The sequence below is a fragment of the Bemisia tabaci genome, chromosome 1 (genome assembly GCF_918797505.1).
Source record: "Bemisia tabaci chromosome 1, PGI_BMITA_v3".
NCBI classification, from domain to species: domain Eukaryota; kingdom Metazoa; phylum Arthropoda; class Insecta; order Hemiptera; family Aleyrodidae; genus Bemisia; species Bemisia tabaci.
Genome location: NC_092793.1, coordinates 34637319 through 34649342, shown reverse-complemented (window position 1 = coordinate 34649342; position 12024 = coordinate 34637319). Strand labels below are relative to the sequence as shown.

The 12024-nt window shown below is 37.2% G+C and overlaps 1 protein-coding gene across 2 annotated transcripts in view; it reads right to left on the bottom strand.

Annotated features, from left to right (window-relative positions):
• cos (kinesin-like protein costa) overlaps positions 1 to 12024 on the bottom strand; it is a 143835-nt gene that overhangs the window by 23488 nt on the left and 108323 nt on the right. For both annotated transcript variants that reach the window (XM_072300250.1, XM_072300248.1), the window contains 3 exons: positions 11119 to 11256; positions 3789 to 3968; positions 1091 to 1273 (listed from right to left, as the gene is read on the bottom strand). In XM_072300250.1, the coding sequence (XP_072156351.1) occupies positions 1091 to 1273; positions 3789 to 3968; positions 11119 to 11256 (501 nt within the window). The remainder of the gene's footprint in view (positions 1 to 1090; positions 1274 to 3788; positions 3969 to 11118; positions 11257 to 12024) is intronic.

Genomic DNA, 12024 nt, shown 5'->3' with positions numbered 1-12024 from the left:
CATTCCCAAAGTTTCGTTTTTGTATCTCTAACCGTTCAAAAGTTACAAAGGGGGGGGGGGGGGTACGGACTTTTGGGACACTCTGTATGTTGCACACGTCAAGCCTATTCTAATGTATGCATCCCAAATATAGTCCCCATCTGTTTAAGTTCTCTCACATAAGCTTGAGGGTGTACAACATCTATTTGTCAGAATGGCGTCGAGGAAAATCGACTTTTCTCTCTCCCACCTTGATCACGATAATGGGGATATTAGCAAATATCTGCGAGTTTGTAACCTTAGGTCCAACCATGAATTCAGTGATCTCATGTTTCTGTTCAAATGGTTTTAACGATTGTTCTGATTTAGTTGGTTAATTAATTTTCATGTTCCTGATTAGGTTCTTAGAAGGGTTTGAATGCTCTTTAGCATTTCACAGGATCATAGCAGCTATCATAATCTCTCACCTATGGTAAGGTTCAGTATTTTGGGTGATCGTTGCTATATCTCATGTGATCTGTTTGGTGTTCCCATTTCTCACCTTAAGCTTCAGGACAGAGATGAATTATTTGAATTCTACTAATTTCTTTCACTTTGCTTGTTGTTGATCCACAACAAGCATGCAAGGTGAAAGAAATTTGTTGCTATTTTCTTTACGTTGTGTTATTATTTTTTTTATTTTATTATGGTCTGTCATCTTGTAATAACTGTTTAATCGTAATTGGGTTCGCCCGTTGAAAATCAAATATATAAATAAAAAAATAAAAATGCGATCTTCCAAAACTATGTTAGATACAGGCGGTTACTCCAGTGATGGCCTTGATTGGGGATGAGTCTTTTTCTATTTTAGGGATCCACATGTATGCATGAAATGATTTCAGAGAACTAATATTCCCACAATAGTTTGGCTAATTTGATTCTGTTACCAATTTCTTAAATTTCATACGATAGGTAATTAGTCATATGTGCTAGCGCCCATCAACTATTGACATTCATTATCATTTCAGTGGAAACTTAAGTGGAGAAGGTTGGCGGTAGATCTTCTGATTATTAAAGATTTTTTAATCTATTCATGCAAATAAAAACAACGTGCGACTTTTAAATAACTTACCTTCATTTTATTACTGAGTTTATCTCGCTCTTCAATGAGACATTCTTTAGTCCGACGCAGGTTTCTGATTTCATGCCTTAAAACTTCCTTGCTTTTAGAAACATTTGCAGACTCGGTGGCACATGCATTTTCTCGGATCACATTTTCAAGCTGTGTTATCCTCCAACACAGTTCTTTAATACCCTAAAAAACGTAAAATTCAATGACATAGAGGTTATATGTCAGGGGATCCAATTTTTCACCAATGGTAAGTTTTGTGCTCCACCAAAAGCGAAAGTGAGGATGAAGAGAAACTGTAAGTTGGTAGATTCCAAAGTTTTCATGGGACTCAGGAGTTTAAGATTTCTCATCAAATCTACCTACGCCCTGACATCAAATTTAGGCATCTTTTAGGTGAGTTTGCCATGCTTTCAGTTAAATATTCCATTTTACAAACTCTCTTCAGCCCAAGTTATTTTCAGGTTTGGAATTTAAGACGAGGATAGCCAACTTAGGTAGACTCAGATCAGTTCGATAACAAGATGTTCTTTGGAATTTCCCAATCTGGTGACGAAAGCCTCCACTTTGCTGTTTCACTACTCTCTTGTGATAGCGAAGAGAGACATAACTGTCAACTTTTCGAAAAAAAGTTTCCTTGAAATTTCGTCTGATTGCTTATATATGAATCCACTGAAATAGCTAAAACAGCAAAACTCATCTTATTTTCATGAAAACAAAACATGAGAAAGCCGTAAGTGCGCAAAAAATGACGCAGTTTCAGACAAGGCAGCTGTAACTAGCATTATTCCGCCAGAGATCCAGTGAAAAAAGAGCTTCTAAGGAAAATACCTCCTTTTCCTGCCGCTACTAACCTGAAAATGTGTTAAATGTGTGTCCAAAATGTAACCACGAATGCATGCAGAAGATAGCACCTCAAGTCGTCTTGCCTAGCTGGCCTAACATAAAAATGAATATGTAATATCCTTCCCGCTCAGCACGATTTCTTGATGCAATGTTCTTACTTTGTTGACATATGTTGATACAATGTTGCTAATATGGATAGAATGTTACATCTGTGTTGTCAGGATAAGACTGAAGTTGTCAATATTGTTACAAGTCGGTTGTTGCAGTCACCCCGCGATAAAATGAACTGTCATGGGAACCATGTACTTTTTCGAAAACTCGGGCGGTGTTTAATTTTGTATGTTGATAAAAATAATAAAGAAAACGGAATAAACGAACATATCGCCTAAAAATTATCTTTGGTTTGCGCTTTTTGACTCTCCGCCCGTTTTTTCCGATCATTACAGGGGAAAATGTGTACTTTAATTGCAACGATTCGGAGCCTTGAACCGCGTAAAATTAATTTGGGGTTAATAAAAAGTAAAAAGAACAAACAAAAACATCACGTAGAAATTTTTTGTGATAGAATTTGAGATCATTCTGGATCAGTTATGGATCAAACCAGTACTCTATGACTGCCTCCATGGAGGGCCTGCAAGTAGGACCTCTATCACACATTGCAGAGCGATGACAATAAGCCGTTCAAAATGCTACTCACCATAAATGTTGAGGCCAAACGCAAGGAATTAAAAGGAGTAATTACAGGGTGGCCAAGACCTACCGTACCAGGCCTTTTTTTCGGTTAATTAGGATCGCGGGGATGAATAGGGAATTGACCCCAAGGAATCCGAATTTTATGGTCCCAGAGCCCCCCTGGTCTCCCTTGGGGAGTAAAAGGGAAGTCCGTACTTCAAAAGTCAGGGTTAATGTCAAAATTTTAAAATTATTTCATCGGATTCAGAACGTACGGAAATTTTTAACATGAATCAACACCAAGAAATCCAAAATCGGCCCATCCTGGTCCAAAATACCGACCCCTAAAGGTGGGGGACAGAGCCCCCTTTCAAAAAAATTCAAATTCGTTAAATTGACGTCGAGACTCGGAAAAAGTGAGTATTCATGGGTAATCGACCCCAAGGAATCCAAATTTGAGGGTCCCGTTGTCCTCAGAGACTTTACTGATGGGGCACAGGGGGTCTCTGAACTTTTAAATTTAACCGGTGTGGAGGTTACCCCATCAGGAGGGTGCCCCATCAGGGGGTCTCTGAACTTTCAAATTTAACCGGTGTGGAGGTTACCCCATCAGTGCCCCATCAGGAGGGTGCCCCATCAGTAAAGTCTCTGAGGACAACAGGACACTCAAATTTGGATTCCTTGGGGTCGATTACCCATGAATACTCAGTTTTCCGAGTCTCCACGTCAATTTAACGAATTTGAATTTTTTTGAAAGGGGGCTCCGTCCCCCACCTTTAGGGGTCGGTGTTTTGGACCCGGATGGGCCAATTTTGGATTTCTTGGTGTCGATTCATGTTAAAAATTTCCATACGTTCTGATTCCAATGAAATAATTTCAAAATTTTGACATAAACCCTGACTTTTGAAGTACTGACCCCCCTTTTACCCCCCAAGGGAGACCAGGGGGGCTCTGAGACCATGAAATTCGGATTCCTTGGGGTCGATTCCCTATTCATCTCCGCGATCCTGGACTTTGTGCGACCCAAATTAACCGGAAAAAAGGCCTGGTACGGTAGGTCTGGGCCACCCTGTATAAGAGCTTGCGGTGAACTTATTTAGTCCGCATGTCTTGTTCTTTGAAATGAGAAGGATTCTGGATGAATTTTTTTAAAGATGAAAAGAATTCATGAATTGCCACATACCTTTAAACCTCCATCCTCGAAGGTCACTTTAGTTGCGGATTTGTCTTCTTTTTGTGATTCACTCTTGCAGCTTTCAGTAAGACCTCGTACTGAAGAAGCATCTGTCTTTGAGCCCCTAAGAACATCTTGACCAAGATTATCACCCTTATGTACAATGAAGTTGGCACTGTCTTCTTTTGACTAGATATTAAAATTAAAACCAAAAAATTCAAGTTCAAGGAAGGTAAAGATTAAAGACAAATATTGTTGGACATACAGGGGAAATAGAGAAAAAACGGGTCTGTTGGACACAAGAGAAACAGCCAAATAAATAACCTCTTCAAAGGTAGAATCGTACAAAAATCACATTGGACACATCAAAAAGGTCAGATATCTATTCCATAGTGCGCAATCTGCGTAGATTGTAACACGCTTTTCCGAGTTTCCCGCGCCTGAAGGCAGTTTTCCTCAGTCACTGCCAAACAGGTTTGCACAGGCAGAAGAATAAGAGCAACTAGCCTGAATAAACAGACAATTTCACTAACTTCTCCTATTATATAGTTTCAATCGTTTCCATGCGTTGCACAGTGGGAAAAAACAGACCCTGGGGCAGCGTAAAATCTGTAACTCAGAGGGAAATGCATATTTTTGCTTGAAATTTTGCACAGATCTTCTTGAGGATATGCTTAGCCCGCATACGATGATTAGGAATTTTAACTCTCGTTTTCGGCCTCAAAATGGCGAATTGTTAAAAATCCCAAAGCTCAGCATCTTGCTCCAGGATTTTAATTTGGCAAGTGAGGTATCGATTCCTATGTAATTTTACTCGTAGAACTCGAGTTTTTGGTCGAAAATTCGATTAGACCCACTGTGTAGGCCAAAATTCGAAAAATAGGCAATTTTGAGGCAAATTTAGGCCAAAGATGTGTATATCCAACACAGTGCATAGTGCATTGCTCACACTATTTGCGGTAGGGGGGTGGGGGGGGGGGGGGGGGACCAAAGCCAAAAAGTTCAAAAATTTTCAATCAGAATAAAAAATGTTGAGCTCTAATGAGCACCAGTACGAAACTTACTGTCTTGCAGTACCCGTCCGGCAAGGATGGTTGCGAGTTCGTTGCCGCAACGTTTTTTAACAATGTTTCGAAAAATGTTAAGTTGCAAAATTTTTTAGATTGTTGTCAAAACGTTGAGAAAAAGTTATAAATCAACATTTTCTTATAGCGTTTTTACAACGTTATTAAAAAAGTTGTAAAAACGCTTTAAAAAATGTTCGTTAAAACGTTATTAAACAATGTTGTTCTAATGTGTTGCGCAAACGTTGTAAAAGCGTTTTATTGCTCTGTTGTCAAATCGTTTTCGTTTACATTGCTGTAACGTTTGATAAAAAAAGTCATAGCTTGGCAAAGAGCGCGTGCAAGCAGATGATGTGCTGCAAATTGGAGGGGACACTTTTACACTGAAATTTTAGGTGTTCTCCTTTCTGTTGTTTCTCAACAGATGATTTTCTCCAATCAATTTAAGGGAATGCGCCCTCATACAATGTCACACACACACACACACCCTCACACACACACACACACACACCCTTTTATTTATATATATATATGTATAAAAATTGAAAAAATAAAAAATTTAAAAAATTAATTTAAAAATAAAAAATAAAATAATGAAAATAAATAAAATTAAGTAGAAAATAATAAAAATAAAATAAAAAATAAAAATACTAAATAATTATAATAATAATAATATTAATAATAAAGATTTTTTTTTTTTTTTTTTTTTTTTTTTTTTTTTTAAATTTTACTTTAAAATAACGTTTACCCTTTTTTTCAAGCAAGATAGTATGTGTTACTGACTTTGGCCTGTGGCCCGTCAGTAATACTTGTGCCGGAAGTGTTCCCTCTTCTGAGTTACAAAAAAAAAAAAAAAAAAAAAAAAAAAAAAAAGATAAAAATAATAAATAATTATAACATAATATAGGTAATAAATAATTAAAATAATAATAATTTTATTTATATAAAATGAATATATTTATTCAATTCTTTTTAAATTTTTTTTTCATACTCCTTTCTTTCAAAAACTTGATCTTCCTAACATTATTTTAAGTGTCCTTTGTTAAAGACTTATGCACAGAAATGCAAGAATATCATTGCTGTCTATCATTGAACCAGATCTGGGGATGTTTATTAATGCTAAATAACTGATCTTCCTCACGCGAGCGTCCGTGGCTGAGTGGGTGCGACACACGGACGACCACCGAAGTTCAGCAACGTCGGGCGTAGTTAGTACTTCGATGGGAGCCCGCTTGGGAACCCGGGCAGAGCGCGGCTACTTTCGGACTTAGAGTGAATTTCGGGTGCCTAAGAAACACTTCACTGCAGTCCCATTGAATTCCAAGAGTAAAAATGTAGAGTGCACCTAAAATAAATAGCCGAAATTTTTTTTTCAGTGTACGTTGTCACAACTTTTTAGCAACGTTGCAACAACGTTATCTCGAAACGTTGCGACAACGTTAACTTAAAGGTTGCGCTCCGTGGACAAAAGTAAGTCTTCCCAACGTTGTGACAACGTTAGCCAGGAACGTTACTCGACTTTTTGCGATGTTGCTACAACTTTGCTGCAACGAACCATTGCTGGGCGGGCACAAAACTTGTACTTCGAACATGTGCTTTGATCCCGTCTTGGATTTTGCAAGATTTTCAGTTGGGTTCACTGATGAGTGTGATCTACTAATGAGGTAAGAATAGACCCAACATTATAGATCTCTCGATGAGACCTCAACTCAATATTCCAATGCAAACTGCCTGAACTGAACACTCTCCTCCATCAGTTTTGTACTGATCCTAATTAGAGCTCAAAGTTTTTGAACTTTTTGGCTTTGGGCCCCCCCTAACCCCCCACCCCAAATAGTATGGGCAATGCACTGTTTAGCACCTCGTTACACAGTTTGGGCCACGTTTTTAGTTTTTTTCTTCTTTTTGTATTGATTTTCAAAGGATATTGTCGAAAAAAATCACAATTCAAGGGTAGAGAAATAGAGATAATAAATTGCTGTTTCACAAGATTAAATCAAGTTTAGGAACTATTGACAAAAGATTGCTAGAGGTAAAGTTTACGCTCTTTTCAATGAGCATAACAGTTTTTTCCTCAGATAATCGTGGCTGGAGATATGAAGCAAAGCTTCTTCTAAAATTAGCAAAAATGCGCTTTTTCTAATCGTGAGTTTTCTCAATTTTGAAAAATTCAAAATGGCGGCGTCCTGAGCACCAGACAATTTTTCTGAAGTTAATATGGGCATTTCCGGACTTCTTTAGCACCTAGGAATCGAAAAAAATTTGTTTGGTTCGATGGACAGACCCCATGTTGAGCGGTGATATCCGTCTAAAAGTGATTTGTTAGGATTTTCAGCATTATGAATCAAAGAGCCGTATGCAAAAACGACATTTTTCGCCCCCCCCACTAAAACTTATTCAAACTTCGTCTATCAGTTACTAATACTGGAGCGCTTCTTTCCACAAATTTTCAGACCCCCAAAAAATTTTGGGGGGGGGGGCGCTAGGGGGGGTGGAAGTCAAAACCTGTGAACCTCGATATCTTTCGAACGAAACAAGATATTGAGGCCTGGGTTGGACGAAAAATCGTCTAAAATTGCACACTTTAAGATTCTAAAGGTCAAAATCCCAAAATTAAATTTTTAAATTAACTTACGTGCTTTTTTCAGTTTTTGAGGAAAAACAATTTCTTTTAAACAGATTAAACTTAAATTTCACATTTTTTTATTTGAACCCAAACCAGTTTTTTAAATTGCTCGTCTTTTTCCGCATCCAACGAGTGGTCGTATAAGCTGGGGAACCGAACGGTTCCGGAGTTATGATCGATTGAAGTTTCCGCTCAACGCGCGCCGACCGATTTTCGTGCGCAAAAAAGTCGGATTTGACTGTTATTAAATCAGATTGAATGTTCAAACTGAGCAAAATGCATTATTAGGGACTCTTGAGGGTCGCTGAGTTCAGAAATTACAGATACTCCCAAAAATTCACGTTTTTAAAATTACAGCTCCGTAGCGCTATTTTAGAGGCCCACTGAGCGCCGACCGGCCGCTCAGTGGTCCTGTACGGAGCTGTAATTTTGAAAACGTGAATTTTTTGGAAGTATCTGTAATTTCTGAACTCAGCGACCCTCAAGAGTCCCTAATAATGCATTTTGCTCAGTTTGAACATTCAATCTGATTTAATAACAGTCAAATCCGACTTTTTTGCGCACGAAAATCGGTCGGCGCGCGTTGAGCGGAAACTTCAATCGATCATAACTCCGGAACCGTTCGGTTCCCCAGCTTATACGACCACTCGTTGGAAGCGGAAAAAGACGAGCAATTTAAAAAACTGGCTTTGGTTCAAATAAAAAAATGTGAAATTTCAGTTTAATCTGTTTAAAAGAAATTGTTTTTCCTCAAAAACTGAAAAAAAGCACGTAGGTTAATTTAAAAATTTAATTTTGGGATTTTGACCTTTAGAATCTTAAAGTATGCAATTTTAGACGATTTTTCGTCCAACCCGGGCCTCAATATCTTGTTTCGTTCGAAAGATATCGAGGTTCACAGGTTTTGACTTCCACCCCCCCTAGCGCCCCCCCAAAATTTTTTGGGGGTCTGAAAATTTGGGGAAAGAAGCGCTCCAGAATTAGTAACTGATAGACGAAGTTTGAATAAGTTTTAGTGGGGGGGCGAAAAATGTCGTTTTTGCATACGGCTCTTTTGGCATTATTCGAGTTTGGTCTGATAGGCCAAACTTTGATTTTCATGTAATTTGAACCCCTTTGTAACTTTTGTCAAAAAATACCATAGAATCGATACCCTACACGGCAACATAGACGAATTTCATGTTTTACTCATAGGTCCAAATTGGCCATTTTTAGGGCATATTTTGGATCTTCTTGGGACTTGAAGGGACTAACGGACTCACGTGTAAATTTTTCAATATCTTCATTCAAAACCTAAAAGAATTGTCAAACATTACTATTTGATTGATCCCTCACTTGCCCTGGTAAGTTTAACCAGTCAATTGCCCCAATTGTGGCTCATAAAAAGTCAAAACGCAGCTGTACGCAAGGAATGTTGAGTTTTTTAGTTAAAAGGTGTCTTCTACTTTAGACATGTGTGTATTTGAACGTGGTATTCGATGGTAGTCGTTACTTGTCCATCTAAAAGTGATTCATTAGGATTTTCACCATTATGAATCAAATTTTGGTACCATTCGAGTTTGGTAAAATAAGCCAAATTTTGATTTTCATGTAGTTTTAATCCCAAATTTATAATTTTAGTCGAAAAATACCATAAAATTGATACCCTACACGGCTATATGAACGAATTTCCTCTTTTAGGCCCAAATAGGCCCATTTTTGGCGCCAAAATTCCAAATTAGACTACTGAGGATGATTCTGCGTAGTGTTTTAGTCGTACATAGAAATGTTTGACGAAAGTAACCCATGAAACCATACCTCACTTGTTGAAATCTGTCGGATATACACATTTTTGGCCTAAATTTGCCTGAAAATTGCCTATTTTTCAAATTTTGGCCTACCTAGTGGGTTGTATCGAATTTTCGACCAAAAATTCAAGTTTTACGAGTAGAATTACATAGGAATCGATACCCCACTTGCCAAATTAAAATCCTGGAGCAAGATACTGAGCTTGGGGATTTTTAACAATTCGCCATTTTGAATTTTGGACGCCATTTTGAGACTAAAAACGAGAGTTCAAATTCCTGATCTTTCGTATGCGGGCTAAGCATATCCTCAAGAAGATCTGTGCAAAATTTCAAGCAAAAATATGCATTTCCCTCCGAGTTACAGATTTACGCTGCCCCATGATCTGTTTTTTACCACTGTGCGTTGGTTTCCTTTTTCTTTCTTTATTTTGCAAAAACAAAAGCTTTAAATCAATTGAAACCTTATGCATGGCGAGTTTATACCGGTTTGTGAAATAGTTTGTTTATTAAGGTTAGGTCTCTTTCCAGGTAAACTTGACTGCCCGCCACCAAGAAAAACTCCCCTGCAGGCAATTTTTCTGCGCGGTAAATTTGAAAAAGTGTGTGACAAACTATGCAGATTGCACCGTGAGGAGTGGATTTCAAACTTTCATGATGTACCCTATGTGATTTTCGAACGAATTTACTCTTGGAAAATGTATTCAGTGGCTGTATCTCTCGCGTGCAAGAGACCCATTACTTTCCGTTATGGCAAGTAATTGAGAGTATTTACGAAGGTAGGTAGCCAAATTGACATTAGGACGTACTAATGCTAAAAGGAACTATGTTGCACGCAAACCTCATGTAGATAATTTCTTTCCGCATGAATATGTCCATTTAAGTTCACTGTATGAAATATCCTTAAATATCCTAAGGAGTTAATTGCAATTAGGGAAGTTCAAAGCAATGCATCAGCAATTAGTTTCTCTATGCTCATTGATGCTTTCATGGATGAGCAAGAAAAAGCGGTTTCTTATCGAGAACTTTATTTCCGTAATAGTTTTTCCTTAGAACTATGTTCTCCAAACTAAACTACAGACTTTAGAACGTTACATAGTTCTGTTGAGGAAAAGTTAGATGAAGAGTATTACGTATCTCTTTCAACTCTTTGGATTCTTCAGGGAGAGTAAAAATACAGTTTTTAGCAAAAAATTGAAGCGCGTTTTTCAAGCTCCTCAAAAAATGATTTGACCTCTACGTTTTTTTCTAGTAAAAATCATGCAGTTAGTGAGATATCAATTTTTTTCAACAACAAATTATTGCTAGTAAAAATTCAATTATGCCACTGGAAAGGTCTTTTTTATCTTTCCAACAGTCTAACAAATTTGCACTTGAAGAAACTGGCCACATACAAATTAAATTTAACTACAGTCATATCAAAGAATTTTTCGCCAACTCAGACACTCAGTTAACCATGAATGTATCTCTACTACGTTATAAGCAGAAAGAAAGAAAGAAAGAAAAAAAAAATTATCCTTGGTCGGATATTACTTTCTTTAATTTTAAGCAACTGAATGACGGCAAATAGAAATTTTTCGAAGCCATGTTGTGGCTCTAGTAAAATTCAATTCAACACTGCTCAAATGCAAGAGAATAAACAACCAACATGTCATTGAAAAACTGAAATTGCCATATTTCTACTGATACCTTACTATTTTTTGTGGCATCATAAAATATTGAGTAAATATAAAACCTCTGTTTTGGATGGAGCTGTTGAGATGCTGAGGAGCAGCAGCTTTAACTGCAGAGTTTTTCAATTGAGAAAATGAAGTCTACAGAAATATAGTATAGATCTGTTTCTTGTGAAAAATTTCCTTACATACCTTCTTAAACGAATTAGAGGCTTCCTTGATTACACCTAATGATTTTAAGATGTGACCTTGGTACTCTTTCTCTGCTTGTTGTAATTGTGATTGCATCCTTTCTTTTCTTTCAAAATTCTCAGAATTTTGCTTCAGCAACTAGAACAGACAAAATAAAATAATACAAATAAACATGTGCTCATAAGCAGAGCGGTTGAAACACAACAGCATTTTAGAATTATTAATATTTTAATCAGAAAATAAAAAGACAGAATCAAGAAAAGATACATTTTGAAATTTCTTTTTATACTACATTTACACATCAATAATTTATGATAGCATAACAGGATGTACGGCCATGATTCAGAATGACATGGTCAAAGATCTTCAGTCAATCCCACCAGATACATACCCTAAGTAGGGGGCCATTCACAGGTAATCTCAAGCATCTAGAGGCCTAGAGCCGGGGGTCTAGAGGTCCTTTGAAAACAGGAGAGGGAAGTCAAGCCAAACTTGACATCGAGTTCCCTTTAAGATAAAAATTCTCTTCCAAATTTGAGAGGTGAAAAAAAAAACAACAAGATGGAACTCCATTGCAGCTCTTGAAATGGTTGCTATTCATGTGTCGTAAGCAAATAGAAAAATCAGGCATTTTTGTCAAATGCCTAGACAAATGGTCAAATATCCTTCCTTAAACTGAAATTCTGATTATTTTCCTAATTTTGGACAAAATAATTCATTGCTCCAGTGAGAAAAAATTCTCTGTAAAAATGTGCATCATCGATGTTTAGCCTCTGAATGAATGTTTATCATGAAATTTTCAGCATGTCATAAAATACAGAATTTTTAAAATTTTAGCATCACAAAGATCGGTAGATCTCTCCGCCAAGCTAAAAATATAAATATAAGGAGAACAACTGAGCAAAG